Below are 27,240 nucleotides of genomic sequence, written 5' to 3'. Positions count from 1 at the left end.
AACATGCAAGATTTCTGGCTGTCAAAGAGGTTGACTTCTCCTAACGAGGTCTAACGAGGCTCCACTCGTTACCTGTATTAACGGCACCTGTTTTAACTCATTATCGGTGTAAAAGACACCTGTCCACAACCTCAGTCAGGCACACTCCAAACTCCACTGTGGCCAAGACCAAAGAGCTGTCGAAGGACACCAGAGACAAAATTGTAGACCTGCACCTGGCTGGGAAGACTGAATCTGCAATAGGTAAAACGCTTGGTGTAAAGAAATCGACTATGGGAGCAATTATTAGAAAATGGAAGACATACAAGACCACTGATAATCTGCCTCGATCTGGGGCTCCAAGCAAGATCTCACCCTGTGGCGTCAAAATGATAACAAGAACGGTGAGCAAAAATCCCAGAATCACACGGGGGGACCTAGTGAAAGACCTACAGAGAGCTGGGACCACAGTAACAAAGGCTACTATCAGTAACACAATGCACCACTGGGGACTCAAATCATGCACTGCCAGACGTGTCCCCCTACTGAAGAAAGTACACGTCCAGGCCTGTCTGCGGTTCGCTAGAGCGCATTTGGATGATCCAGATGAGGACTGGGAGAATGTGTTGTGGTCAGATGAAACCAAAATTGAACTTTTTGGTAGAAACACAGGTTCTCGTGTTTGGAGGAGAAAGAATACTGAATTGCATCCGAAGAACACCATTCCCACTGTGAAGCATGGGGGTGGAAACCTCGTGCTTTGGGGCTGTTTTTCTGCAAAGGGACCAGGACGACTAATCTGTGTAAAGGAAAGAATGAATGGGGCCATGTATCGAGAGATTTTGAGTGAAAATGTCCTTCCGTCAGCAAGGGCACTGAAGATGAGACGTGGCTGGGTCTTTCAGTATGACAATGATCCCAAACACACAGCAAAGGCAACAAAGGAGTGGCTTCGTAAGAAGCACATTAAAGTTCCTGGAGTGGCCTAGCCAGTCTCCAGATCTCAACCCCATAGAAAATCTGTGGAGGGAGTTGAAAGTCCGTGTTGCCCAACGACAGCCACAAAACTTCACTGCTATAGAGGAGATCTGCATGGAGGAATGGGCCAAAATACCAGCAACAGTGTGTGAAAAGCTTGTGAAGAGTTACAGAAAACGTTTGGCCTCCGTTATTGCCAACAAAGGGTACATAACAAAGTATTCAGATGAACTTTTGGTATCGACCAAATACTTATTTTCCACGATTTGCAAATAAATTCTTTAAAAAACAAACAATGGGATTTTGTTTTTTTTTCCACATTCTGTCTCTCATGGTTGAGGTTTACCCATGTTGACAATTACAGGCCTCTCTAATATTTTTAAGTGGGAGAACTTGCACAATTAGTGGTTAACTAAATACTTATTCGCCCCACTGTAATTCATTGAAAATACAGTAATGTACTGTTTTCCTCCTGAGTGTGTATTATCACAAAGTTGGCATTGTCCTTGTCGACCGCCGCAATATGTGCTCTTCTGTCAACGTTCATTCGAAATAGTTGGAAACTATTATTTATTTATTTATAGAGTCAATTTTTTTTTTTTTAATTTTACAGCCGAAACATTTTTAGTAAACGTCGACTAAAACTAGATGTAATTAGTCTTCAGTTTTCGTCGACAAAAACAGACACATTTTGAGTTGACTAAAATATGACTAAGACTAATAAGTATTATCGTCCAAAACACTTAAGAATATGACAGAACTTAAAAGGGCTGTCATTTAAATCATTCATACAACAGTGACGTAAAAATTGGGAGTTCAGAACAATCAGAAATTGATTCAGCCTTTGCAATGATACCAAAAACAGGAATAACTGCCTGTTAATTCTCTTCTGGCATGAATAAAAAAGAATGCTGAGGTGGGAGATGAAGAGAAAGAAAAGATCCATCAAGACAACGTTCCCCGGAGGCGTCTTCCACATTTAGCTCCTCACTTACTCGCCGCATGTTTCCACTTCAAAGAGGAAGCAGACGCTCTTTGCTCCGTTTTCACTCTCCGGCAGCCATTATTGTGAGTTACGGAGGAAGGAGGGCTCACATTTACAACGCCGTGTGCTAAATGTGCTCCGTTTCAGACAACTGGGAAATGGATACGTCTTTGATCTAGGTCATTATTGATCCTAATGTATTCTTCGCTCTGGTGCCAAACATCAACATGGCTGCTAGTTTACCACACTACAATACAGTATGTACACTTAAATGAGCCATTCCCTCCTCTCTTTACCTCACTTTTGTTCTTATTCTTGAACCTTGATCCATCCTTACCTCGTTCAGTGCATATAAAAAAGTCTACACACCCTTGTTCAAAACTTCCTCCACATGTCCTACATTTATGTTTATTCTCATTTATCATCTCATCCCTCTTTTCCTCCTTTGGGCACCTAACGATTCGGTTACGATTCAGAGGCTGCGATTCGATTATAAATCGATTATTGATGCACCCCGCACAGCTATTAGCTGCTTTTATCGTTTCGTACATTAGTTCCAAAATTGTTCAAAACTCTTCTCAGGCTAAAACAAACTATTATTTCAGTATTAAGTTAACAGTTAAAACAGTAAATAAATTCTCAAGTCCCTATTCTGTATCAGCAGTTTTAATCTACATTCAATTAATTTAATGTTGTGAATAGTGCTGCAACAATTAACCGATTAACTCGAGTATTCGATTAGAAAAAAGATTCGAATTAAATTTGGCTGCTTCGAGTATTCGTTTAATTAAAGTGGCGTTTCAATGGTTTGTTTTGAAAGTGTTTGCATTCAGTTTTATTGATTTGGGTGGATACACGGCCCTCTACCTCATTTCACATGGCTGAATCCATCTGCTCCCTGTTAGGACCAACATAAGCTTTTTTCTTGAGTTTTTTTTTTTTTTAATGCATTCGTAATTTAGTTTATTGGCATATTTAGCCATTTTTGTGGGAATATGTGTCTGAACCATTCATTAAAAGAATTGTAGAAAAAAAAGTTTGCATTTTATAGCATTTAAGCTAGTGGACCTTTGCTATGTAAGTTTTTAACAAATAAAAAACTGAAAAGTGGGGCGTGCAATATTATTCGGCCCCCTTGCGTTAATACTTTGTAGCGCCACCTTTTGCTCCAATTACAGCTGCAAGTCGCTTGGGGTATGTTTCTATCAGTTTTGCACATCGAGAGACTGACATTCTTGCCCATTCTTCCTTGCAAAACAGCTCGAGCTCAGTGAGGTTGGATGGAGAGTGTTTGTGAACAGCAGTCTTCAGCTCTTTCCACAGATTCTCGATTGGATTCAGGTCTGGACTTTGACTTGGCCATTCTAACACCTGGATACGTTTATTTTTTAACCATCCCATTGTTGATTTGGCTTTATGTTTTGGATCATTGTCCTGTTGGAAGATAAATCTCCGTCCCAGTCTCAGGTCTTGTGCAGATACCAACAGGTTTTCTTCCCGAATGTTCCTGTATTTGGCTGCATCCATCTTCCCGTCAGTTTTAACCATCTTCCCTGTCCCTGCTGAAGAAAAGCAGGCCCAAACCATGATGTTGCCACCACCATGTTTGACAGTGGGGATGGTGTGTTCAGGGTGATGAGCTGTGTTGCTTTTTCGCCAAACATATCGTTTTGCATTGTGGCCAAAAAGTTCAATTTTGGTTTCATCTGACCAGAGCACCTTCTTCCACATGTTTGGTGTGTCTCCCAGGTGGCTAGTGGCAAACTTTAAACGAGACTTTTTATGGATATCTTTGAGGAATGGGTTTCTTCCTGCCACTCTTCCATAAAGGCCAGATTTGTGCAGTGTACGACTGATTGTTGTCCTATGGACAGACTCTCCCACCCCAGCTGTAGATCTCTGCAGTTCATCCAGAGTGATCATGGGCCTCTTGGCTGCATCTCTGATCAGTTTTCTCCTTGTTTGAGAAGAAAGTTTGGAAGGACGGCCGGGTCTTGGTAGATTTACAGTGGTCTGATGCTTCTTCCATTTCAATATGATGGCTTGCACAGTGCTCCTTGAGATGTTTAAAGCTTGGGAAATCTTTTTGTATCCAAATCCGGCTTTAAACTTCTCCACAACAGTATCTCGGACCTGCCTGGTGTGTTCCTTGGTTTTCATAATGCTCTCTGCACTTTAAACAGAACCCTGAGACTATCACAGAGCAGGTGTATTTATACGGAGACTTGATTACACACAGGTGGATTCTATTTATCATCATCGGTCATTTAGGACAACATTGGGTCATTCAGAGATCCTCACTGAACCTCTCGAGTGAGTTTGCTGCACTGAAAGTAAAGGGGCCGAATAATATTGCACGCCCCACTTTTCAGTTTTTTATTTGTTAAAAAAGTTTAAATTATCCAATAAATGTTGTTCCACTTCACGATTGTGTCCCACTTGTTGTTGATTCTTGACAAAAAAATTAAATTTCATATCTTTATGTTTGAAGCCTGAAATGTGGCGAAAGGTTGCAAGATTCAAGGGGGCCGAATACTTTTGCAAGGCACTGTATATATATATATATATATATATATATATATATATATATATATATATATACATATATGTGTACCGATTGATGCTTAGCTCAAGTATTTTAATTTTTTATGGTCCTTATCCGATTACTCGATCTAAATAGTTAATCGATTAATCGACTACTAAAATAATCGATAGCTGCAGGCTTAGTTGTGAATCAACCGTTAAAGTTATTAAAATTGCTCCCGTTATACCATAATTTCCCTTCTGTCTACTTTCGACATGTAAAAGTTTTAAAATGGTTTCTTCATTTAAAGATAGATTCAAGTCAAGATTTCCGATTTAGGAGTATTTTAGATTAAAAGTTAATTAGGTTCGCTACAATAGAGCCTTCCAGAGAAGTCTACTGCTTTAAGATGGCGGCTGTTTACTAACGTCGGAAAGTCTGTCATTTCGCATCTAGTTCTCTATACATGTTCTAACGCCGCCGTCGTCTGTCATTTCGCATCTAGTTCTACATATAAGTGATACCTAACCGTAGCATTATTGTGGCCGTATGTTTGTAGCAACAAGCAACTGGGCATTGTTTGTAGAAGCTGTCAGCCACAATCAGGTATTATTGTTTTGTTATCTGGCGGCATGAGTTGAATATGATGTTTACTCTCGGTCCGTTCCTCATTGCGTCCCGAAGACCGCACTGACTATTTTAGTTCCGCTTTTCCTGGTATAATTTAATAATTGGAATTTGGATGTTTGTGAATCGTTCTCGAATCTTCTACGGTTGAACTGCGAATAATCTAAGAATCGGAAATTTGGCACACCTCTACACCCATCATCCATCCTTTATATTCCTCATTTCTATCATTCGAGCAGTTTTCTGTCTATCACCTTTCCTCCACTTTTCTCCTTCTATTCTAATTCAACCTTCAATGGTTCCTACATCCATCCTTTATTCATCTTTCTAAGTACCGTATTTTTCGAACTATAAGTCAGTTTTTTTCATAGTTTGGCTGGGGGTGCTACTTATACTCAGGAGCGACTTTTGTGTGAAAATATTTACACATTATGATATCATTTCACATGTTATTTTGGTGTTTTGGCGTGACACTGATGGTTTGGTAAACTTGTTAGCATGTTCTTTATGCTATAGTTATCTGAATAACTCATAATAGCTATTTTACGTTAACATACCGGCCCCGTTGGCATTTCGTTGTTCATGCATCATGTAACATTATCACACTGTTCATTCAGCATGCTGTTCTCTATTGTATTTTTATTTTATTTTAAATTGCCTTTCAAGATGACATATCTGTTCTATGAGTTGGATTTTATCAAGTAAATTTCCCCCCAAAATGCGACTTATACTCAGGTGCGACTTATAGTCCAGAATATACGGTAGTTTTCTTTCTTCATCCCTTCCATCCACACGATCCTAGCGTCCATGCGTTTCCTTCCCACCTACAGTCATTCCTTTCTGTCATCCTTTCACCCTTCATCCTCTGTCCATGGACTCCTTTCCATCCTTCCCTTCTTTCTACTGTCCATCCAGTCCATCCTTCCCTTCTTTCTATTGTCATTTACAATATGCATCTTTTCTTTTGAGCCACTCTGTACAAATACTAACCTGGCAATCCAGATTGATTGTTCCATATATCTGCTACGAATATATTCCACATGTCAATCTGGAAAAGATCCAACCGGGACATTTTTCACTTTCACCTTTACAAATGTACGGCTGCTCATTGGACGATGCTTCTTCTTTTCACACTCACGAAAACGTCGTTTCCAGTCAAAAACAAAAACAACAAAACAAACAAAAAAACTTTTCTTGACGGTCTACGCTCCTCTTTTAATGAGGAAATGAAGTGTATTTTAGACAAAACTTTGGAAAACCCTTTTATTTCCACGATAGTATTCAAACAGATAGGCGCTTCCTGGCCATGTCTGCAGCTCCCTCCCCTTTTCTCTGGTTGGCTTGCAATCAGAAGGCACAGTATGAGATATTGGTTCGCGAAAAACCAAAAACATAAGATACCCGTCAAGAAAAGCTTTTCGTGACGTTCTTCGTTCGTCTTTTAACAACTGCATTTCCGACAAAACAGAAATCGAACTATCTACAAGAACCACTTTGCACTCCGATAATGTATTCACGCAGATAGTTGCTTTCTGGTCACGCCTCTTTTTCCTGATTGGCTCTAACATCAGATGACCGGGGAAGTGTTGGACAATAGGGTTTCCAAAACAGTACTGCATGATGACTCAACGAATCAGTCTTGCTTGCAAGGCTACCGTCCTAATGTCTTTCCTTATTCGTGGTCCATTTCCTTCCCACTTTCAACCATTCCTTATTGTCATCCTACAACCCTTCATCCTCAATCCATTCCGTCCTTCCCTTCTTTCTAAAGTCTTTTACAATATGATTTTTTTTTTCTTTTGACCCCCTCTTCATGTGTACTAAGGGTGTGACACTATATCAAGAAGGTGATATATTGCGATACTTTGTAGCCCAAAAGGTTATCGATATGCACCCACCAAGAATCGATATATCGTTTTGTAAAGGTGTCAATGTTAAAAAAAAAAAAAAAAGGAACAAACAGGTTGCAACCAAAATCTTCCATTAGTGTCTACGAAAATTCACTGGCGGCCATTGACGGCGTTAGACATCCAATTCCTATTGAGTGGATTGGACGTCCCAAGCCGTCAATGGCACTGAATCTAGCGCATTCACAGCCAGTCTTTTGTGGTCATTTACATGTCACTTCCTGGCATTTACAGGTTACTTCCAGCTGATTTTGAGTTACTTCCTATTCATTTAGGGACATTCTTGAGTTACTTCCTTTTCAGTAACCCAAAATCAACAAGATGTGACCTGTAAATGCCCCCAAAACAACTGGAAGCGACCCGTAAATGCCCCAAAAGGAAAAAGAAGTGACCAAAATCAGCAGGAAATGACGTGAAATGCCCCCAAATGAACTCGTTGCCCTAAAATGGCTGCCACTGATGGCAATTGACGTCCAATCCGTTTGAACTGGGAGGAATGGCAGCGAATGAACGAATGTTGGATGTCGACTAGTGATAAACTCATTACAATTCACGGCAGAAGGATGCAAAGAGCTTGTTTTTCTGTTTATTAGTTGTTTTGTAGAATCTCTTAGAATTATTTCCTGACCCATGCATCCTTAATTGTTGTATCACCATATCGTGAGATCATCGTTATCGCAAGCCTTGTATTGCAATTTTTGGGGGGTCACCCTATGCAAATAGGGCTAATTCATGAACGGTTACAAAGTAAAACAACAAAGCTGTCATCTCAGAGAATTCAAGATCAGATGTCGCTGACTGCAGATATCTTTTTTTTCCCCAAGCGTCAGCATAGCAACAGCCCAGTTCTCAAACACGCACACACATGCTCACACAGAACCAATAAGATCTGTATTGACACAAAGAAAGGAAGAAGCATAGTACGGCACAATATTGAAATACTGTGGTTAAAATATAGGAGGCAGTCAGATATGAAGCTACATGTCGGGATTAGTTGGAGATACTGGATCGGATGTAATCCTTCCTGGTCTGAATCTGAGGGGTTACAAAAGGGGATTACGACGGGGATGTCCGTTGAATATTGAAGCTGCCATTTTGGGTATACCATATGACAAGAAAAGTGTCTAGAAAGTTTAACACTACTGACACTAGTTTCACCCATTACCCAAAATATGGATGGGCGTTTTTATCACAACAAGGGTTAGGTTTGGAAAAGTATTAAGGGCCGATGCCTGAATTTGGGCCACAAGTCAGCCATTTTGGGCAAATTCCTATTAAATTTTATCCCGTTAGTACGTAGTCACCATACCTCATTCTATTCCAACAATCTTCTATACCCTCCTCTCGAACACCTACTGTTAGTTTTTTGTTGACCTTTTCTCATTTTACTTCTGAGTGTCCCTCCAATCCCCAGATTCCAGGCCAACTTCCTACTATGGAACTTGTCTAAATGACCCCAAATCAAAATTAGGTATACCTGACAGATGTTTGATGGTAAATTGCCAAGTTTTTTTTGCTGATGCCTTCAAATGCATACGGAACTTGGAGGAGCCGCCATTAGAAACCGGGTTCTGGAGCTTGCATATAGCTGATTTAATTGTCGCTCCAGTCGCGATTTCGAGAGCTCTTTAAAATAGAGGTCGACCAATATATCGGCCGACTGATATATGGACTTTTTTCCAACGTCTGCTATTGGCTGATAAACTACAAAAATCGGCTGATTAATAAACAAAAAAATAAGCCGATAAAAAATTATTTGATCAGGCATCTGTGTGGGCAACTGTGGCCGCCGCTGACTGACGGAAGGACCCCGGAAGGACCCCGCAGAATCTTGAAGGCAGGCTGCTACAGGAAGCTTCAGGCTTGCCTGTTTTGTAATTATTGTAGGATTTTTTTAGTCTTGCATGAGAGAACATGCTTTAGCCTTTTAAGGTGTTTACCGAGTGATCTTTTCACTCTAAATGTAACTTTTAACGTTAGCATAGCATTTGCGCTAACATTAGCTTTAGCATGGCGAGCATCGTCATGACATCCTGGTGGGTTTAATCATTTGAAGATAATGTACTCTCTTGCAGAGTGCGTATGATCATAAAAGGAAGGGAGGCGTTCATTGGTCTGGGAGCACTAGACTGAATTAATCCTTTAAGTCTCAGGTCATCATTGAAAATTTGAAGCTGTTGAAGCATTTTTTAAAATTGCCTTTATGATGAAAAAGATATCGTTTTAAAAAAATCGACTTTGGATATCAGTAATCGGCTGAAACCTTTTTTTTGATATTGGCATCTGCATTTGAAAATCCTATATCAGTCGACCTCTAATTTATAATATGCTAGCCACTTATCAATATGTCTTTGCTATTTAAGAATCAACAGAAATCACTGAAATCAAGACTGATGCGTTGTTTCAGCAACAAAATCTTGAAAATTGCTTTGGTGAAATGAAGCTGATATTGGAAAATGTGCATATGATATCATATTATACTATTTCAATCAAACTGTGGCAAACTAATATGGGCAAATATTTATTTTTGTCGAAGATATATAGTTGCATTTTCACCAATTACCGTATTTTCCACACTGTAAGGTGCATTCAATGAATGGCCTATTTAAAACTTTTTTCAAATGTAGGGCGCAGTAGTAGTAGTAGTAATAGTTGGGGTTCCGTTATGCATCCAGTAGATGGAGCTGCGCTAAAAGGAACGTCATGCTACGATTAACCAATGTTGATCACTGTATAAAATGCATAAGGCGCACTTTTAAGAAAATTGAAGGCTTTTAGGTGCGCCTTATAATGTAGAAAATACGGTAATTGTAACTGCCAGGTTTAACCCTAAATAGCAAAGGATTGGCTGCCATTGACGGCGATAGATGTCCAATTCAGAATGAGTGGGTGAATGACAACAGCCAGCACTGCCAGGCAAAATGGCTGATTATGAACACTTAGTACCATTTACAATAATAAGTGCCTCTTGTCTTCATTCTACTGTGAATTTAAATGTGTTTGTCACTCGTAGACGTCCAATCCATTTGAACTGGGGGGGTTGGCAGCGAATGAACGTTCCATCTATCGACGTCAATGGCAGCCATTAAGTTAATTACAGCAAATAAATTGAATTAAACAGCCAATAATGTTGCCTTTTTAGCCCCTTGGCTGTGAATTTGAATGAGTTTATCACTAGTACCTATTGATGTCAGTGGCAGTCATTGAGTTAATAGAGTGTAATGGCAAATGTATTGAATTAGGCGTCCAATCATGTACCTTTTTTCATCCATCTGCTGAGAATTTAATTCAGTTTATCACTAATAGACGTCCAGTCCATATCTACTGGAAGGGCTAGCAACAAATGAACGAATGCCAACCCTCCCAGTTTAAATGCATCGGATGTCTATCGACATCAATGACAGCCAATGAGTTTAGTAGTAGTTAAGCTCTCTGTATTTGCAGGGACTCAATTTGAAGTACTTGTGCATTAAACAATATTATCATTGTAGTACAGATAGAACAAAGATTCTCTGCGTTTGCCTTATGTCACGCCGATAACCCACAAATGCAATAAAAGAAGAAAAATACTGAAGAACAGATGCACAGTGTGTACAGGAATTTTTATCTCTTTTTTTCATAGCCAATCACAACCCTCAGGCGTTCAGCTGAAAAGCATTCTTACTCTTGCAGGATTTATTGTGCTGAAACACACCAAATGCCATTGAGGAAAATAAAAAACTAGGAAAGGGAATTCAATCTGCGTGTTTATCCCCAGGTAGCTGAGTCTTCCTGCTGTGCTGCAGGACTGCTGCATGCATGCATTCCTCTAGTGGCCTCCTCAATACGCAAACCTGCTTCAAAGAGGGGACTAAGGGGGGAAACGCGGGGAGGGGGCTAACCTGCTCCGAGTCAGAATCGTAGTCCTCATCGTCAGCGCTGAGCGACATGGCCATGGCGGCTGTTTCACATGCTGTCCAGCGCGAGAGCAAATGACATGGCTGCGCTCTTCTTCGCACACTACCACTCCACAATACCACCAGCAGATGTCGGCAACACAGGACCAGCCTGCCTCATTAGTATGAGGATGCGCGGCCAATAGGAGGCCGGATGCGGCCAAACAGACGCCCTCCTCCAATCAGGAGAGGAGGTGCGCTGATTTTCAGGATTATCGCACAGAGGCAATTTTGAGCAAAGGCATATTGGAGAAGGTATAAAATCACACAGGTATATTTAGTTTGAAAAATTCATTATTAGCTTTTGTGCATTTGTAATTTAAAAAATGGGACTTGTATTTGAAAATTACGAGTCTATTCTTTTAATATTGCACTTTATTTTCAAAAATTTAAACCAAAAAAAATGCCAAGTTGTTCTTAAAATATCATGTTTATTGAAATAAAAATTTTCTCATAATATACAAAAGTATATTTTACTCATGAAACATTTGTTTTCATAATTTAAAAAAATTCTACTCTAGATGGAATCTAAAAATTATTCGCTCATTTTATTTGTGTTTCACATCATTTTCACGCGTTTAACTTAAAAAAAATGACTGCTCTCTTAAAATTAACCTTTTTTTAAACATTCAGATTTATCGCAAATACGCCTTAATTTTTTTATATCAACCTTTATTCCTAAAAAAAATTTATCTATTACTGTATTAATTTATCTATTACTGTATTTTTCGGACTATACGTCACAGTGTTTTTTCATGGCTGGGGGTGCGACTTATACTCAGGAGCGGCTTATGTGTGAAATTATTAACACATTATGATAACATTTAACATATTATTTTGGTGTTTTGGAGTGACACTGATGGTTTGGTAAACTTGTTAGCATGTTCTTTACGCTACAGTTATCTGAATAATTCTTAATAGCTATGGCCATGTTCGCGTTCTGCCTTTGGCAATGTGTGTTCAATTGTATTATTGACTTTTTTTTATCTTGAAATGCATGCTTTTAGTTTGTGGCTGTGGCGCTTTCACGCCCAAGTGGGGGCGCAGTCGCACTTGTTTGCGCGAAGAAGAGCGCTCACACGCGAGAAGAAGATGGACAGCTACGCAGCGTCTGAGCGAGTGGGCGAGCGAGAGAGAGAGAAACACGGCTGCGAACAATCATTGTTTATGCTTGTAAAATATCTCTACAGAGGCAACACCTGTATGTATCATCTTTTCTGTTGTTGTTCTGTGTTTTCCACCCGCGATCGGACACTTAGAGCCAGTTGTGTGGTTGTTTGAACGATGTACTAATGCTAGCGAACGTATGCTAACCATTTGTGTCATAGCTATATAATTATTTACGTTGAGGCGAACCTGTTCGGTATCGAGGACGAAATTGATTTGTATTATTTCTATTTTTTGTTTCACTCTTCAAACGATGGTGTCATAACGACGGCCAAAATAAAGTCAGCAAATTATACGGACGTCCAGCATCGTCATTTGGGAATTTAGCTCGCTGTATAGCCAGGACCGAGCCGTAGCGTCCTGGCGAGGACAGTATATTCGCATTTCGTTGTTCAAGCATCATATAACATTATCATACTGTACACTTATTCAGCATGTTGTTGTCTATTGTATTTTTATATTAAATTGCCTTTAAAGATGACATATCTGCTCTATGTGTTGGATTTTCTCAAGTAAATTTCCCCCCCCAAAATGCGACTTATACTACGGTGCGACTTATATGTTTTTTTCCTCTTCGTTGGGCATTTTATGGCTGGTGCAACTTATACTCAGGTGCGACTTATAGTCCGATAAATGCGGTAGAACTTTTTGTAGATGTTGATTAACCTTGCAGTAAAAAAAGCATTTTTTACTTGAAAAATGTCTGATTTAAAAGAAATTTGCTTTTTTTCTGGTTTTGTTCCTTTTAGTACTCTTACGTATATGGCAATTTAATTTATCTATAAAATTTGTATTTTTCTAGGAAAAAAAGAAAATTTGAATTTGCTCTTGTGATATCAACTTTTGTCTTGGAAAAAAAAATCCAAAACAAAAACATTATTCTTATAATATTCTACCTTAGCCATTCTCATCTTAACTGAGCATTTTGATTCCAACAACTACATAAACTACAACTAGAAAAATCTGGAAAAATGCGATATCCTCCTTTTATGTTTTTAAAATAACAAAAAGTATTAAATTATAGAGTAAACTGACAAGGAATCAAAAATTCTTTGACACTTGCTTGGGAGTCTATGGAGATGTTAATGACCAAACAAATATAAACTTTATGCAACCTGAAAAATAAAGCATTCAAATTCTGATCTTGAGAAATACAGCATATTACTAAGTAATATATTACTAAGGAGGCAGGTTTGCAGCCTATGTGAGGTTGGCATAAGTCTTATCATGGGTTATACAGTAGCACTTCTCTTATGAAAACGGGAGGTGCACTGAGAATCATGACCACCACACAGAGCCAATAAAGACAGATGGCATTGCATTGCAAAAAGGCTAATGCTCACCCCCCCCCCCACACACACACACACACACCCCACACACACACACACGGCAAGCAGCAGGTGGCCCTCACATCCATACATTATATTTTCAGAAGTCACTTATGCCATGTTATTTTTCTGTCTATGTATTATAGGGATTGAAACAGAGGATGAGAAAATGCATTTATCTAGAACAGGGCCCATGGCATCCTCCTGTACGAATGCTTTCTTGAAATCTGCTGTTGAGATTCCTCATCTGAGCTGGGATACTGTGAATTTCATCCTGCATTCACCACGGTTACTAAAATGGCAGATTGTTTACTTGCTTAAGCTCAGTCTTGCAGTGCTGCCATTTGCCCATGCCTTACAATATGCAAAAATTCCTGTTTTCCAGCACATTTCAAGAATGCATTCACCATTTAAAGGACGTCATTTTAAAATAAAAAATCCATCATTCTGTCTTAAATGGCATGTTTAAAGGTTTCAAATTCTATGAATAAATATTTTTCTTCCATCACTTTTGGTTTTATTGGTTTGCTAAAAAGTCCCTGTTTTTTGGTTCACCTTGTATAACAATATGTTAGATCATAGAAAGAACGAGAAAAAGTTAAAAGCCTACCTTCATAGTTTTCTTTGGCCAGAACACAACCGGAAGTCCAGTGATGGCTAATTTGGGGTCATCATTGGCATGTTCCTTTAAGAGAACCTACAAATAACAGGAAAAAGGTTTGACAGTTTTTTTTCCCTCTAAAGGTATGGACTTTCAAATCACAACTTCAGTCTTTTAATATTACATTTATTTGTGGAAAAATATACCTTGTGAAAAAGAAAATGTATTTCTTATCTTGAATGAATGCCACTTTATCAGATTATTACTTATTCTTAGTAGACGTTAATAACTTATAACTAATATAAAAACATTTTTGGGGTCACATGTTTTTTTTTCTTGAAAAATTATCTCAGAAAAAAACATTATTGAAAAGGTTCAACTCAAAAAAAAAAAAAAAAAAAAACACTAAATAATTTGATTTAAAAAAAAAAAATCTTAGAAAATACAACTTTATCTCCTTAATATTATCAATATTACTAAATATTAATATCAACTTAACTAACAAATGTTTAGTGACGTCATGGAACAGATGAATTTCGTAAAGCAAGTTTCCAATGGTTTTTTTAACCTCTCCTGTTCAGCTGCTTGGCATGGAAAATGGGAATCTGAGTGTACTATTAGTCTGAACAGTTTTACTGTGTCACATGAGAGTCTGATATACTCATATTGTACTTCGTTTATTAGGAGAATGCAGCGAGCAGGAAGGAGTTATGGGGGACAGAAAGGAAAATAGAAAAGGAGAGAGAGACAGAAGAACAAACAATAATAAGAAATACATTCAACATCTACGGTAACTATGAATATAGTAGTGCAATCGTTAGCTAATTCTATTTCTGGTTGAGGCCACGTGGGGGGCCTGATGACAGAGGAGAAAAAGGAGGGGGGAGTCAGAAACAGATGTGATTAGGTGGAGTGGAGGGTACACAAATCAACAATGTGAGGTGTAGAACCCAGTATTATGTGAATCATTTTTAAGTGTGGATATTTTGAAATCCTATTCTATGCTGTCTGACTGCTAATCCTGGCACTGACATTCTCTCTACTTCAGTGTGTCTAATTGCACCCAGCCATGCCTGAATCCCATCAGACGTGTGACAGTCCTGCAGGCAAGTGCAAATGCTGCGTTGGGACCGCCCCAGGGTCACGGCCCCTCCCCGGCCAATCGAGGTGGTGAGCCAGCGCAGCCCATCCGTCCTGTCGCAGCTCCAGCAAGGGTGCGGCCGTCATCCCCCCGGGATCCAGGTTGGTCACCCGGACCATCCGTGCCTTCATTAACCAGCCTCCAGGAAAGGGATGCCCACCCACCAGCCACCGCCGCAACCCTCCAACTGACACGGCACACCACAGCGCCCCCACGGCCCACTAGGCCCGGGGCAGGACAAGGAGTGGGCGAGCCCAAGGAGGATACCCGTAGAGAAAAGAGAGGTGAAGCAGGAAAGTGCCGAGAAGCCACCGCCTTGCCATACAAAAAAAGTGTGGGACCCATCTACCGCCCTATTACTGTTACCTATTACCCAGCTTCGTGATGGGATTGTGTGTGTGTGGGGGGAGGGGGTGCAGTGTGTGTGCATTAAAATAGGAGAGCCCTGCTGAGGGCAGTGGGACTGCCGCATGGAACTTCTTTCCAGCCGCACATCCCACTGCCCCTGGCCGAAGCCCACCCCAGCCCCCCGTGGAGTGTAATGTTTGTGGTGCGTTAAAATGGCGGGGCTTGGGGCGGGGAGGTAAGTGTCACGTCGCCCCCCTCACCCCCCGCCTCTATCTTTTTTTTTAAAATAACACGACTATAACTTCAGCTGTAAAAACTAGAACTTTGTTTCTACATAACTTTATTGTAAAAAAAATATGATGCTAATTAGAATTTTTCTAACTAAAGACCTAATGTTTAAAAACTAAATAATTCTCCGCTGAGCAAAAAACACTCACTTTCATGTCCTCCAGAAGGCCTAGTGGGTTCTCCAATCCCTCGGGAACACATTTCTTATGTTCCGGTAGAGACTCCAGCTTTTCCACCAGCCTCTTCAGTCCGTTGATTTCAAATTCCGTCAGATGAGTCCACTTATTTTGCAATTCCGAGGTCAACGATTCAGACGGGAAGTCCGTCGTGTTGGAGACGGAATAACAGTCCTCAACGTTGGCGAACAAACTGGCTTTCGGGTGCTCTGGTTTTTCATTCAGGTCATCCGTGAGCTGTGAAAGACACCAGTCCTCTTCGTTGTCCTGACTTCTTGAGTCAGAAAACGGGCTCCCCACGTTGGCTTTTGTCTCGTAGTCTAGAAAGACATGTCAAAAAGATAGATGGGCGTGTGACAAAACCATTTCTATAGGGTAAAAATATTTCAATTTTTTTTCGTGACGCTGACAAGCTAAAACATGTCTTGGGGGACTGAAACATAACGATGTGAATGCCAGTCTTTGATGAGACAACAACGAGACGAAAATGAGTTATCACACACTAACTGTAACGTAGCTTTAGCATAGCGAGCGTCACCTTAAACTGTTGCTTCCGGTTGCAAATAAACCACTGGAAAACTGTCACGAAGTTGGCATTGTCCTTGAAAAACCTGGAAAATCTGCTTGTCTGTCAATGTTCATTTGAAATTGCTGGAAAACTTAATTATTTTAAAATTTATTTTTGGATTAAAAAATTTGAATTTTTACAGAAAACAACATTTTGAGTATTCGTCGATTAAAAGTAGACGGACACTTTTTGAGTATTTGGTGACGAAAACAAAACTAAATTTTCATTCATTCATCTTCTGAACCTTTTAGCCTCACGAGGGTTGTGGGGGTGCTGTAGCCTATCCCAGCCAGGGGCGGATCCACCAGGGTGGCATGGGGGTCAACAGGCACCCTAACAGATTGGCATGCTACTCGAATTGCCACCCCAATCAGCACCGATGAAAACTTTTTGACATAAATTTGGCATACGAATTAGAGCTGGGCGGTAAACCGAAAATTTACCGTCACCGAAATTCTTCACGATGACCGACGTAATTTTGACCATGTCGGTAAATTCGGTAAATTAATAAAACAAGAAAATAGTCTTTTCATCCCGCTTTGACTTTGTGTTGTTCGTCTGTGTTCATTCCCCTTTATGAAAGCAGCCAATGTACTTACGTAGGGAGTCACGTGATCATCAGGAAGCCAATCAAACAGAAGCCCGGTTAGCTAACGCTAGCAGCTGCCAGCTAACGCTACAAGCAAAACGTGATGGAGTGTGGCTTAAGGGAGGTTCGCCAAACTTTCACCCGACATTTAGTAAAGTCTTGGTGGCATCCAGACTGACTTTCACCTGCTGTCCTCCCTTGTTCTCACGATTTCCGGAGATTGTGCTTTGGGGCTTTCTACTGGTAGCCAGGCCACAGGCTAGCGGCCGCTAGCGGCTAACGCTAGCGGCTAACGCTAGCGGCTAACGCTACAAATGAACGTGATGAAGTTGGATAGCGGCTCTAACTTTGTCGAAACGGCTGAACTTTATGAGTGGATTGGCACGGGCTGCATCTAGCAATTACTATGTCGCGTTATTTTGTATCTGACTGTGTGTGATTTCTCTGATAGCTTTTGTGATGGTAAAGCATTCAGCATAAAGCACAATCCAACGGTGAAACTTATAATATGACTGAGAAATGGCCCCAGCTATTTTTCTGTATGTGCTTAATTCTGTGTCATTATTGCTATCATAAAATCTAAAGTGTTTCATTTGCAGAAGATCAATATAGCTTTAATGTGTGTCTGTCTGTCTGTTTGGGGGTTCATGTATGCGTGCATTTATTAAAAAATGCACTGGGGGGAAAAAAAACACTGAAACCATAAAGTAAACACTTGTTTTGAATAATTATGTCACAGCAGCCATTAACAATGAATTGTCTTTTTGAAGTGTACTGTTCAAGCTGCAAGTCATTTGTGTTACAATGACATGTTTGCACAGGCATATTGATTTTGACAATGTACATTGTTCAAGCCATACACGCTGTTATAAATGCTCATATTTGAATTCTGATTGTTTACAATACATTTTTATAAACTTAATGTTTAGACTGCATGTACAATTGTTAAATATATCAAATTGAATGCTGGTAACTAAATCAACAAGAAACTGTTCATCTGTATTTCATGCATTGATTCAGATTTTCAAATTATATAACAGTCCGCTTGGGCGACTTTATCGTCATTTACCGTTATCGAGGTAAATCTGCTCAATTTATCGTGATACGTGTTTAAGGCCATATCGCCCACGCCTAATACGAATACTTAGCTAACTCTGATTCAAAATGTGTACACATCTGCCATATGTTGACACTAGGGGTGTGACAATCCATGTGGATCAATATCTTGATTTGTTAAGCACACCTGAATGTAACTCGATCAAAATGATTCTTTTTTTCGGTATGCCGTTTTGTAATAAAAATAATAAAATAATCAACAAAACAGTCATGTACGTAAAAACTAATTTAGATTTTTTGTTTTAGCCAAACTGGAACAGACTGTGTTAAATGTCTTCATCATCTTGTATTAAATCGATCGAAGGCCTTTGAGTCAAATCGTAGCAGAATATTCTATCATTTGCCACGTTTACATGGAGCCAAATATTCCAATTACAATCGGAATATTTGTTCAAACCGAATAAATGTGTTCCATATAAACACCTCATTCGGAATGAACAGGCCCAAACCGAATGGAATTTCATTCCGATTCACATGGGTGGAATATTCCTTTTCCCAAACCGATTAGAAGTAAAATTATATCATGTAAACAGGGAAGCGGAATGGTGTCTGGTTGCGTTCTTTCTGCACATGCTCCGTACTGACGTGGTGACGTCACTTTGTGACGTAAGTAACGTCACTTGCAACATGGCTTCCAAGCACAGCGCACCTAATTGGAGTCCGGCGGAAAGATTGTATTTAATTCAAACTCTAAAAGAATTGAATATAATTGCTCGCTTAGACGGGCGTAAAACGAGGAACAGTGAACTATTTAAAAAAGTTCACGAGAGGTTACACGAAGCCGGAATAGACCGGAGCGTTGACCAGATTAGAAACCGGTGGAAAACCGGCTACTACAAGGCAAAAGAGCAAAACAGCAGAAGCGGATACGACCCCACAAACACAACAAGTGGGTTAAAGTTAAAACAGCAGCACTCCGACGATCGATCTCCATGTTTTGCAACGTGACGCTTTGTTTTGATTAATCTGCGCATGTCAGACGGCAATTGTCAAACGTCCTTTCGGAATAAAGGCAGTCACATGTAAACGCTGGATCGGAATAGATGAAGTGACATACATGTAAACAGCTGATCTGAAATTTCCATTCGGAATGATTTGAATCGGTATGAATAAAAGTCAGCATGTAAACGTGGCTACTGTCCAAAGAATCGATGCTATATTTCAAAAAGTTTCTGCCTCCCTCTCGCCACCCTATAATTTTTTTTTTCAGATCCGCCCCTGATCTGAGCTAACAACGAGCATGAGGCAGGGTAGTCCCTGAATTGGTTGCCAGCCAGTCGCAGGACACATAGAGACAAAGCACCATGCACACACACACACACCTACGGAAAATTTGGAGTGTCATAACACATTTTGAAATGACTAAAATGTTACTAAAATTAAAAAGTATTTTGTCCAAAAACACTTAAGACGAAAATTAAAAGCACTGCCAAAAACAACACTGGTACTAAATAAGGACACATTGTTACTTTGATATAAAATGGCCCATATTGTGATGATGTTTTTTTTTCATATCTCCAAGCATTAGCAAGCAGAAAGTACTTATCTCAAGCTGAGTAGGGTTTCATTTTTGATATTATAGTTGAAATGTTAATTGTGCTGACCGATGAATAAAGGCTCCTTCTTGATCTCCTGAGAAAGGTAGGACCGTTTGGTCAAGCAGTGCATGTATCTCTCCAAGACGTACCAACACATCTCGTAGTAGAAGGGGAAACGGAATTTGGAGTGAACCTGAGATAAAAATGTTAAGAAGGAAAAAAAAGCCAAAATGTGACCATAATTTTAGTTTTTATGTATTTTCTATAGTTACGACTCCCACCTTTGTCCGGTTTTCGATCTCGTGGATGGTGAGCTGCATAGGGATGTTAAAGCTGTGCAGAATGTTGCCGCCGAAGACCAGCGTGTCCTCGGGAGTGTACACTGCATGAATCCACCCTAAATCATATGAAGAAAGAAATTTACACCTAATAATCTTTGTATATTAACAAGCTTTTTTAAAATGGGAACGTACCAGACGGGATGAAAAAAGTATATCCCTGCCTGAGTTCTACTCTCTGGCAGCCGTCAGCACGATCTCCGAGGAAAACGTCGCTCTGCTTTCCCGATAACACCCAGTCCTCGTACAGAGCTAGGTTGTGGAGCGTCGGAGGCACTAGCCAGAACACCTGAGGAGACGCACTCAACACTCTCATAAGGTCGTCGACGCACATTAACATTTCAAACAAGGACTTTTTAGCTTTAAAAAGAATGACACTTTAGGCACGTCATACTGAAAAAAAATTCCTAAGAAAAAAAAACTCCTAATACAGTATATTTATACATATGCAGTATTTAAGACAAAATAACATTGGAGCATTATTCAATAATCTTAAAAAATCATATTTAATCCTTGTGATTTTAAACTTTCAAGTATGACGAACAGCTTTTAGTTTTGAAAAAAAAAAAAAGTTTTAATAAGAAAAACTGCTTTTATGTTATGTAAAATTTGCTTTTTCCCGTTTTTTTTTTTTTACAGATAATACAACGTCTCTGACAAATTCCTACTGTATTTTAATCGCTGTTTCAAATTAAAATAAGACATTTTCATTTGAAAATCTGACCATCATATTTATATATACTAAATATATTAGCGCACCCCCTTTGAAGCCGGCAACTTTTTTAACGCATGGTTACTTATGGCCCTGCCTGCTCCCCATAGCTTAGACTACAAGACTTGACTTTTAATGACCAATATGGGGCACGTTGAGGCGGCGTGAAGAAACCCGCCATGGTCATTTTCGAGCATGTTTGGATAAAAACACAGCGATGAACCTCCCGGTGCCGTGCGCAGCTCTCGGGCCACCCCAGACGCACTATTAAAGGGCAAAAGCACACGGAGGATCGGGGTGGATTCCCCTTGTTAGGCACAACGTAGCTTTGGCTGTTTTAGCCCAAAATGTGGCACTCTGAGGCGGATTGCGACATTTATTGTCAATTATTGAGCTGCAATGCTCAGATAAACTGTGAATGAACGTGTGGAATGAAAGAATGTGGACATTTTTTAGCAAAATGTAACTTTGGTGTTTTAACCCAAAATGTGGCTTTCTGAGGTGAACTGACTGGTGCAAATCCCCCTAAAATGCACAGATGAGGTATATAAATGCTTTGGAAAACAAGCATGTTCGTGAGTATATTTATTTTATCTAATTTTTCAACTTTTTGGGGAATTTTATTTCATAGAAAAATATTAAACCAATGACAACAAATGTTATATTCAGGGGTGCACATAAGTGGTCCGCATGCGCGCATGCGTACTGGACGTAGACAAACGCGCTGGCCCTCAACGGCTTCCATACGCTTTTGCGTACTGATGGCTGACCACTGTATTTGCGGCGGACACGAGAAAATAACTTCTCAAAAACGAAGAGGCAGGCCACACTGAGTAATTACTTCCGTGTTCCCCCACCCTCGTCAAAAGACAGACAGACGACAGAGACGTCACCGGAGCTACCGAAAAAAAGGACTTTTGCTGAAAAGTGGCTACAGGAGGTACCATGGCTAGTAGCAAATGATGCTCGCACGGAAATGCGGTAGAAAATGTGCCGTGAGAATCCCAATGTCGCCGATAAGAGCAGCACATTTTATGTAGGGTCAAAGAATTTCAGCCATCCAAACTTTGAAAAGCACGAAAAAAACAAGAGAGCATGTGGCAATTAAGCAAACTATCGATGTCAGACATGACCCCACTCGCCCTATGGACAAGTCGCGGAATAAAGGTAATGAACAGCGACATGCACTGACAAACGTGTTTTTGCTCCCATTTTACAAAGCTAAACATGCACGTTCAATGAGGTCTTATGAGGAGGACATCCCACTTTTAAAAAGGCTTGGAGTTAATGTGGGAGCCGCATAATGCCCTTTATTTTGAATTGGTGCTTTTATGTTTATTTCTTTACATTTCACTTCAAAGTAATGCCAATTTTGTTGTGCCAGTTGATGTTAATCAAGCATTAATTGTTAATACAATTAATTAAAGTTAATTGGCTCTAAGTAAAGCTTGTCATAAATTTATCGCATCAGGCGGGTCGGCTCTCAAGCTCAATGAGGACCAAGTCACATCTCCAGGTCCTCCTCTGAGAACCTGGGCGAAAAAATTATGTGCACCCCTGGTTATATTTCATTAAGGTATACATGTATATAAAAATGTGAAGTACATTAAGATATATAAAATGAAGTAAGATTGTGGTAGATTGTCCCAAAAAAATAAAATGGAAACTCCACGCAAGACCTTTGCTTTGTACCTTTAATCCCAGAACTGTGAGAGGACATGCTTTTATTTGAAGTTTTTTCGGAAAGATTGATGTTTAATTCATCTTTAGTGTAAAGTTGTCCAACTCTTGTTTCTAATGAGACCATGTAGAGTAAGCACATTGGTCAACTCGATTGCTAACAGGTGTATTTATTTAAAACCTCAAATATATCAATCATTTTGAATAATAAAAAAAAAAAACAGTTAACTATGGAGTGCATGCGAATGATCTTTTAACCACTTGACGGCACTAGTATTAAAATTTGATAAAATAATGGGACCGAAATCAACGAATTAAAAATTTTTTTTTAAAAAATAAAAAATTCAATTAACTGCGATAAATAATAAAAGCTATGTATAATTAAAACTTTTTTTTTTCAAAACAAAAGTAAATTCATAAAAATCTTCTAAGTAAAACTGGCTTTTCATTAAATCTAGACTTTACAAAAAAAGTACTATCATTAATCGAATTAAAAACAAACATCTATACTCCAGTATCATAACATTTCTCTCAATAAGATACGATTTTCATCTTGAAACGGACAGTTGCTATGACAACACCACTGCATACATACTTTTTGCCCCTTGAAGACATGATACCACACTGAGGTTCCCCCGAAATCAATGTGGAAGTCGGTATAGCAGCCTTTTACACTCATCAAACAATATCTAGAATAGAAAAATATAGGGTAAACACACACTTGTACATCTAGAAACAAGATAATCGTAGAAGTGTGCTAGAAATGGTGCTGAGCCTAGAAAGGGATGAAAATTGAAGAGTGATGAAGTCTCCGAGGGGCATTAATAATTCAGTCATCGCGCAGGATGCGAGTCAGCTGAGATGAGCCTTAATTTTATGGGAGAGAATCTCAGGAGGAAGGAGAAAAGAACATAACCGGGGGGGCTATTTGAACAGCGATATGCCGAGTGTGCCTCTCGAGACAACTAAAAATACATCAAATCCTGCAAAATAATCTCCACCAAATCATTACACATTGGTCAAGGGAGGAACGTTCTCCCAGGTAAAAAAACAATGACAAAGATGTCAAGAAAAAAAAATGTCAAGAAAAGCAACCTGGAAAGCTAAAATTGGCTCACGATTATCTTGTAATATTTAATTGAATATTAAATACAGAATTGAAAGTGACATTGTGTACCATATTGAACATGAACCATTTGAAGCCAAGGAGAGAGTTGTCTCTAAGGCTGCAGCTATCGAATATTTCAGTAATCGATTAATCTAATTAGTCGAATTGATATGTAAATTTAGTTTATCAAATTAGGCCTGTCGCGATAACAAATTTTAGTAGGCGATATATTGTCACATAAATTATTGCGAAATGCGATATTATTGCCCTTTTTTTTTTTAACCTATTCAACAATGAATAGCGACAATACATCCTAATAAATCACCTATTGAAATGCAATAAATTGTTATTCTTAAATAAAACACAAACTATATTAAAATTTATAAATATTAAAAAATAATAATAAAAAAAAAACGCAGAATGCATAATGAGTCATTTTAAAGCTAATCAGGTGCAGAATATGAAATAGGTGAGAAACCCACTGTCATTTTTTTGTCTGCCAATTAGAGCCCATTAAAAGTGTTAATTTGATCCAAAATGACTGTCATCTTGTCCTGCAAAGTGCGCATGCAACAAATTTTAAGCCAAATTATTATAATTTATTACATCATATTATCATTGACAATCACATTTTTCATAATGGGTGTCATTTTAAATGTATTCTGAGTGTGCAATCTGAATTATATGCTATTGCCTCCAGAAATCTGAACATGACATGCTTTTATTTTGAAATGTTCACCGGAAGTACCGTATTGGTCCGAATATAAGACGGCCCTGATTATAAGACGGCCCCCTCTTTTTCAAGACTGAAGTTTGGAAAAAAAGACTTTTTGAACACCAAATTAAATTTTTATACAGAAAACAATTACAGTACATCAGAAACATGATTATAACAATATATTTGAGAGAAAAAGCATGCTTTTTTGCCTCATTCAAATCTTAATATCTATTCTGAACATTTAAATATGTAAACTAAAGAGCAATCACATTCGTAAATGAATGGCTTCTGGTTTTTGAAATGTAAATAAACCAATCTATTGTGATAAAACAACAAAATTGCAATAACTGCCTTAACCATCAAAGTGAAGTCTAACTGTAACTGTAGTCTTGAAACAAATCTTATTAAGGAAAAACATTGCAATAAAATAATGCATAAGTCATATAATATAATAACATATATAATATAATATAATTCATAATATATTGACGGGGCGCGGGGCCAATTAATAGGGGGGCCTATCTCCTTCAAAGCTGACCGAGTGGAAACTTTCTTTATAGATATGGACGTAAAACAGACTTGATTCTAGGTTAAAAGCAAAAAAAAAAAAAAAAAATGGCAGTTAGCATTTATTTTACTTAAATATGTCGAATGTCCTGCTAGTCTTTCAGCAACTGTGGCGCCGCCTTATCGCGACAAATAGCTTTTTATGTTGAAAATTCTTGTCGATAAATGCTTAAATCCTTTAATTCTTTATACAGTGGTACCTCTACATACGAAGTTAATCCGTTCCAGGACCTTGTTTGTAAGTCGAAATGGTCGTATGTCGAGCAGGATTTTCCCATAGGAATACATTATAATTCCATTAATTCGTTCCACAGCCCAAAAACCTTCACTAAATCCTTAATAAATACTGCTGGTACTATTACAAATGGCAATTACACATAGCAAAACAAATAAATTATAAATCAAAATCGGAATAATAATAATAATAAAAATAATAATAATTCCTGTATTAATGTAACGAATTGGGTTCTAATGTGGCGGACGTTTTTTGCTGACCCTGAACGCACCGCGGGGCTGACGTGCCAGAGACAGACCGGTGAGCTTGAGTTTCACTTTCACTTTGAATGTTTTTTTGAGAACACCGTCAATTGCGGCAGACAGAAGGTGTTTTTGTTTTGAATAAGTTGTGAAATAAATGATAAAACGTGGCGAAGTTGGCGATTTCTCTGGAGATGTTACCACAATAAGAATTGTCAGCTTAACTTATAAAGACTGGCGAACGATGGTCAGAGGAGGACCGTGGAGATGTATTGTTGAGCCATTTCACGGATGCCCACCCTACGCTCATATTTTTCTGTCATTTGCATCTTCATTTAGAAGGTAAGCGTCAACTTTTTCCTTGTTTCACCACCTGTACCAACCTTTTCTGAAACCAGTGTTGATTTGTCACACAAGAAAATCCGCCGTGCATTCGTCTGCGGTGCTGCCATTGTCGTCGTATTTCGAGCATGTCGTCGGATGTAGAAACAAATGGCGAGTCAAATTTTACGTCGGATGTCGAAAACTTCGTGTGTCGAAGCGATCGTATGTAGAGGTACCACTGTATATGTGAACGTTAAATAGTCTTGATTCTTGGTTAAAAGCAAAAAAACGGACAGTTAGCATTCATTTTACGTTAATATTGCGAATTATGACGCCTATGCCGTAGCGGTTAATTTCTCCCATTTATTTTTTTTTCACAACGTTTCAAAATGCTTGCATAGTACAAAAAATATAATAATCACCTTGAATCCTCGAACAAATTCACTCCTGAGACAATCCTTCCAGTCTGTATGCGGTACAGCTTTCATACTTTTTCAACCTAAATCCAGCGTTGGATCGCTGCATGTATTTGAGAATAACTGTGACCGACTTCGACCGACTGAAGCGGAGTGTGGGACGCCCCCCTACTTGAAGGCGTGGCGCAGTGTCTGGGGAATGTGTCCCATCAATATCATTATGTGAAGTCTATGGTTTGTGTAAGTGAAATTACTGTCATATTATAAAGAGTGCATATTTTTTCTGTTGTACGAGATCTTGTATTTTTTATAATAGACATTTGTTTGATATTTTGAGCGTAACTTGTTAGTATAGTTAGCATACATAGCTAAGTTGTATGCTTTTTCAGTTTTACGATGATCTAAATTAGGCAATAGTCAGAGCGAGAACAGAATATCGGGCTGATAGTTCACACCCGTATCGTTGGGTTAAAATTTCGGGGTAAAAAACTGTGACCTATACGTGAGGATATATGTATTTTTCCTTTTTGGATCATTTTATTTCACATATTCCTGTGACCGCTGTGTGTTCTCCTTGACCGACACGTACCAACACCCTATGTACAGATAGTCCCCGGGTTACGTACCTGACTTAAGTAATTCCAACTTTACGACACTAGAATCTGGTTCACCATTTTGTCTCAAGTCGTTTTTTTTTGTTTTGTTTGTTTAAGTCACGTAAACAGCACCTTATTCTATTCACAGTACCTTTTTACTTTATCTTATTGATATGACTGTTCTGCCCTTTTCTGTCGAAATGTGTTTTCGATTATAATGTTGACTTTTGTTTTGAAATACATGCTTTTATTTTGGCGCAGAAAGCATTGAACAGGCAGTACTTCTGCAGGCGAGTAAGAGCGCATGTACACACAAAGAAGAACATACTTGCGCACACAAAGAAGTCGCACAGCAGAGAGAGGTAGAGAGAGGGGAATGATTACATCTTAGCTCGCTGTCTAGCTAGGCTTTAGCTACAATGTCCAAAATCTGTACGTTTTTTTGTGCAATATTGTTTTTCTTCTCTGTTCGGATTTTGTCACCGTTTCGGCAACGAGACAATGTGCGT

General features: G+C 39.0%; 1 protein-coding gene across 2 annotated transcripts in view; it reads right to left on the bottom strand.

Annotated features, from left to right (window-relative positions):
* Window positions 1–27,240, bottom strand: part of LOC130905307 (lysine-specific demethylase 2B-like) — a 53,668-nt gene that overhangs the window by 20,825 nt on the left and 5,603 nt on the right. For both annotated transcript variants that reach the window (XM_057818580.1, XM_057818581.1), the window contains 6 exons: window positions 23,121–23,214; window positions 20,269–20,422; window positions 20,077–20,192; window positions 19,862–19,988; window positions 15,958–16,304; window positions 14,041–14,127 (listed from right to left, as the gene is read on the bottom strand). In XM_057818580.1, the coding sequence (XP_057674563.1) occupies window positions 14,041–14,127; window positions 15,958–16,304; window positions 19,862–19,988; window positions 20,077–20,192; window positions 20,269–20,422; window positions 23,121–23,214 (925 nt within the window). The remainder of the gene's footprint in view (window positions 1–14,040; window positions 14,128–15,957; window positions 16,305–19,861; window positions 19,989–20,076; window positions 20,193–20,268; window positions 20,423–23,120; window positions 23,215–27,240) is intronic.

This window comes from Corythoichthys intestinalis, chromosome 17, assembly GCF_030265065.1.
Source record: "Corythoichthys intestinalis isolate RoL2023-P3 chromosome 17, ASM3026506v1, whole genome shotgun sequence".
Classification (NCBI taxonomy): Eukaryota; Metazoa; Chordata; class Actinopteri; order Syngnathiformes; family Syngnathidae; genus Corythoichthys; species Corythoichthys intestinalis.
Note: the sequence above shows the minus strand (reverse complement) of the source record. Positions and strands in the feature narration are given on the sequence as shown.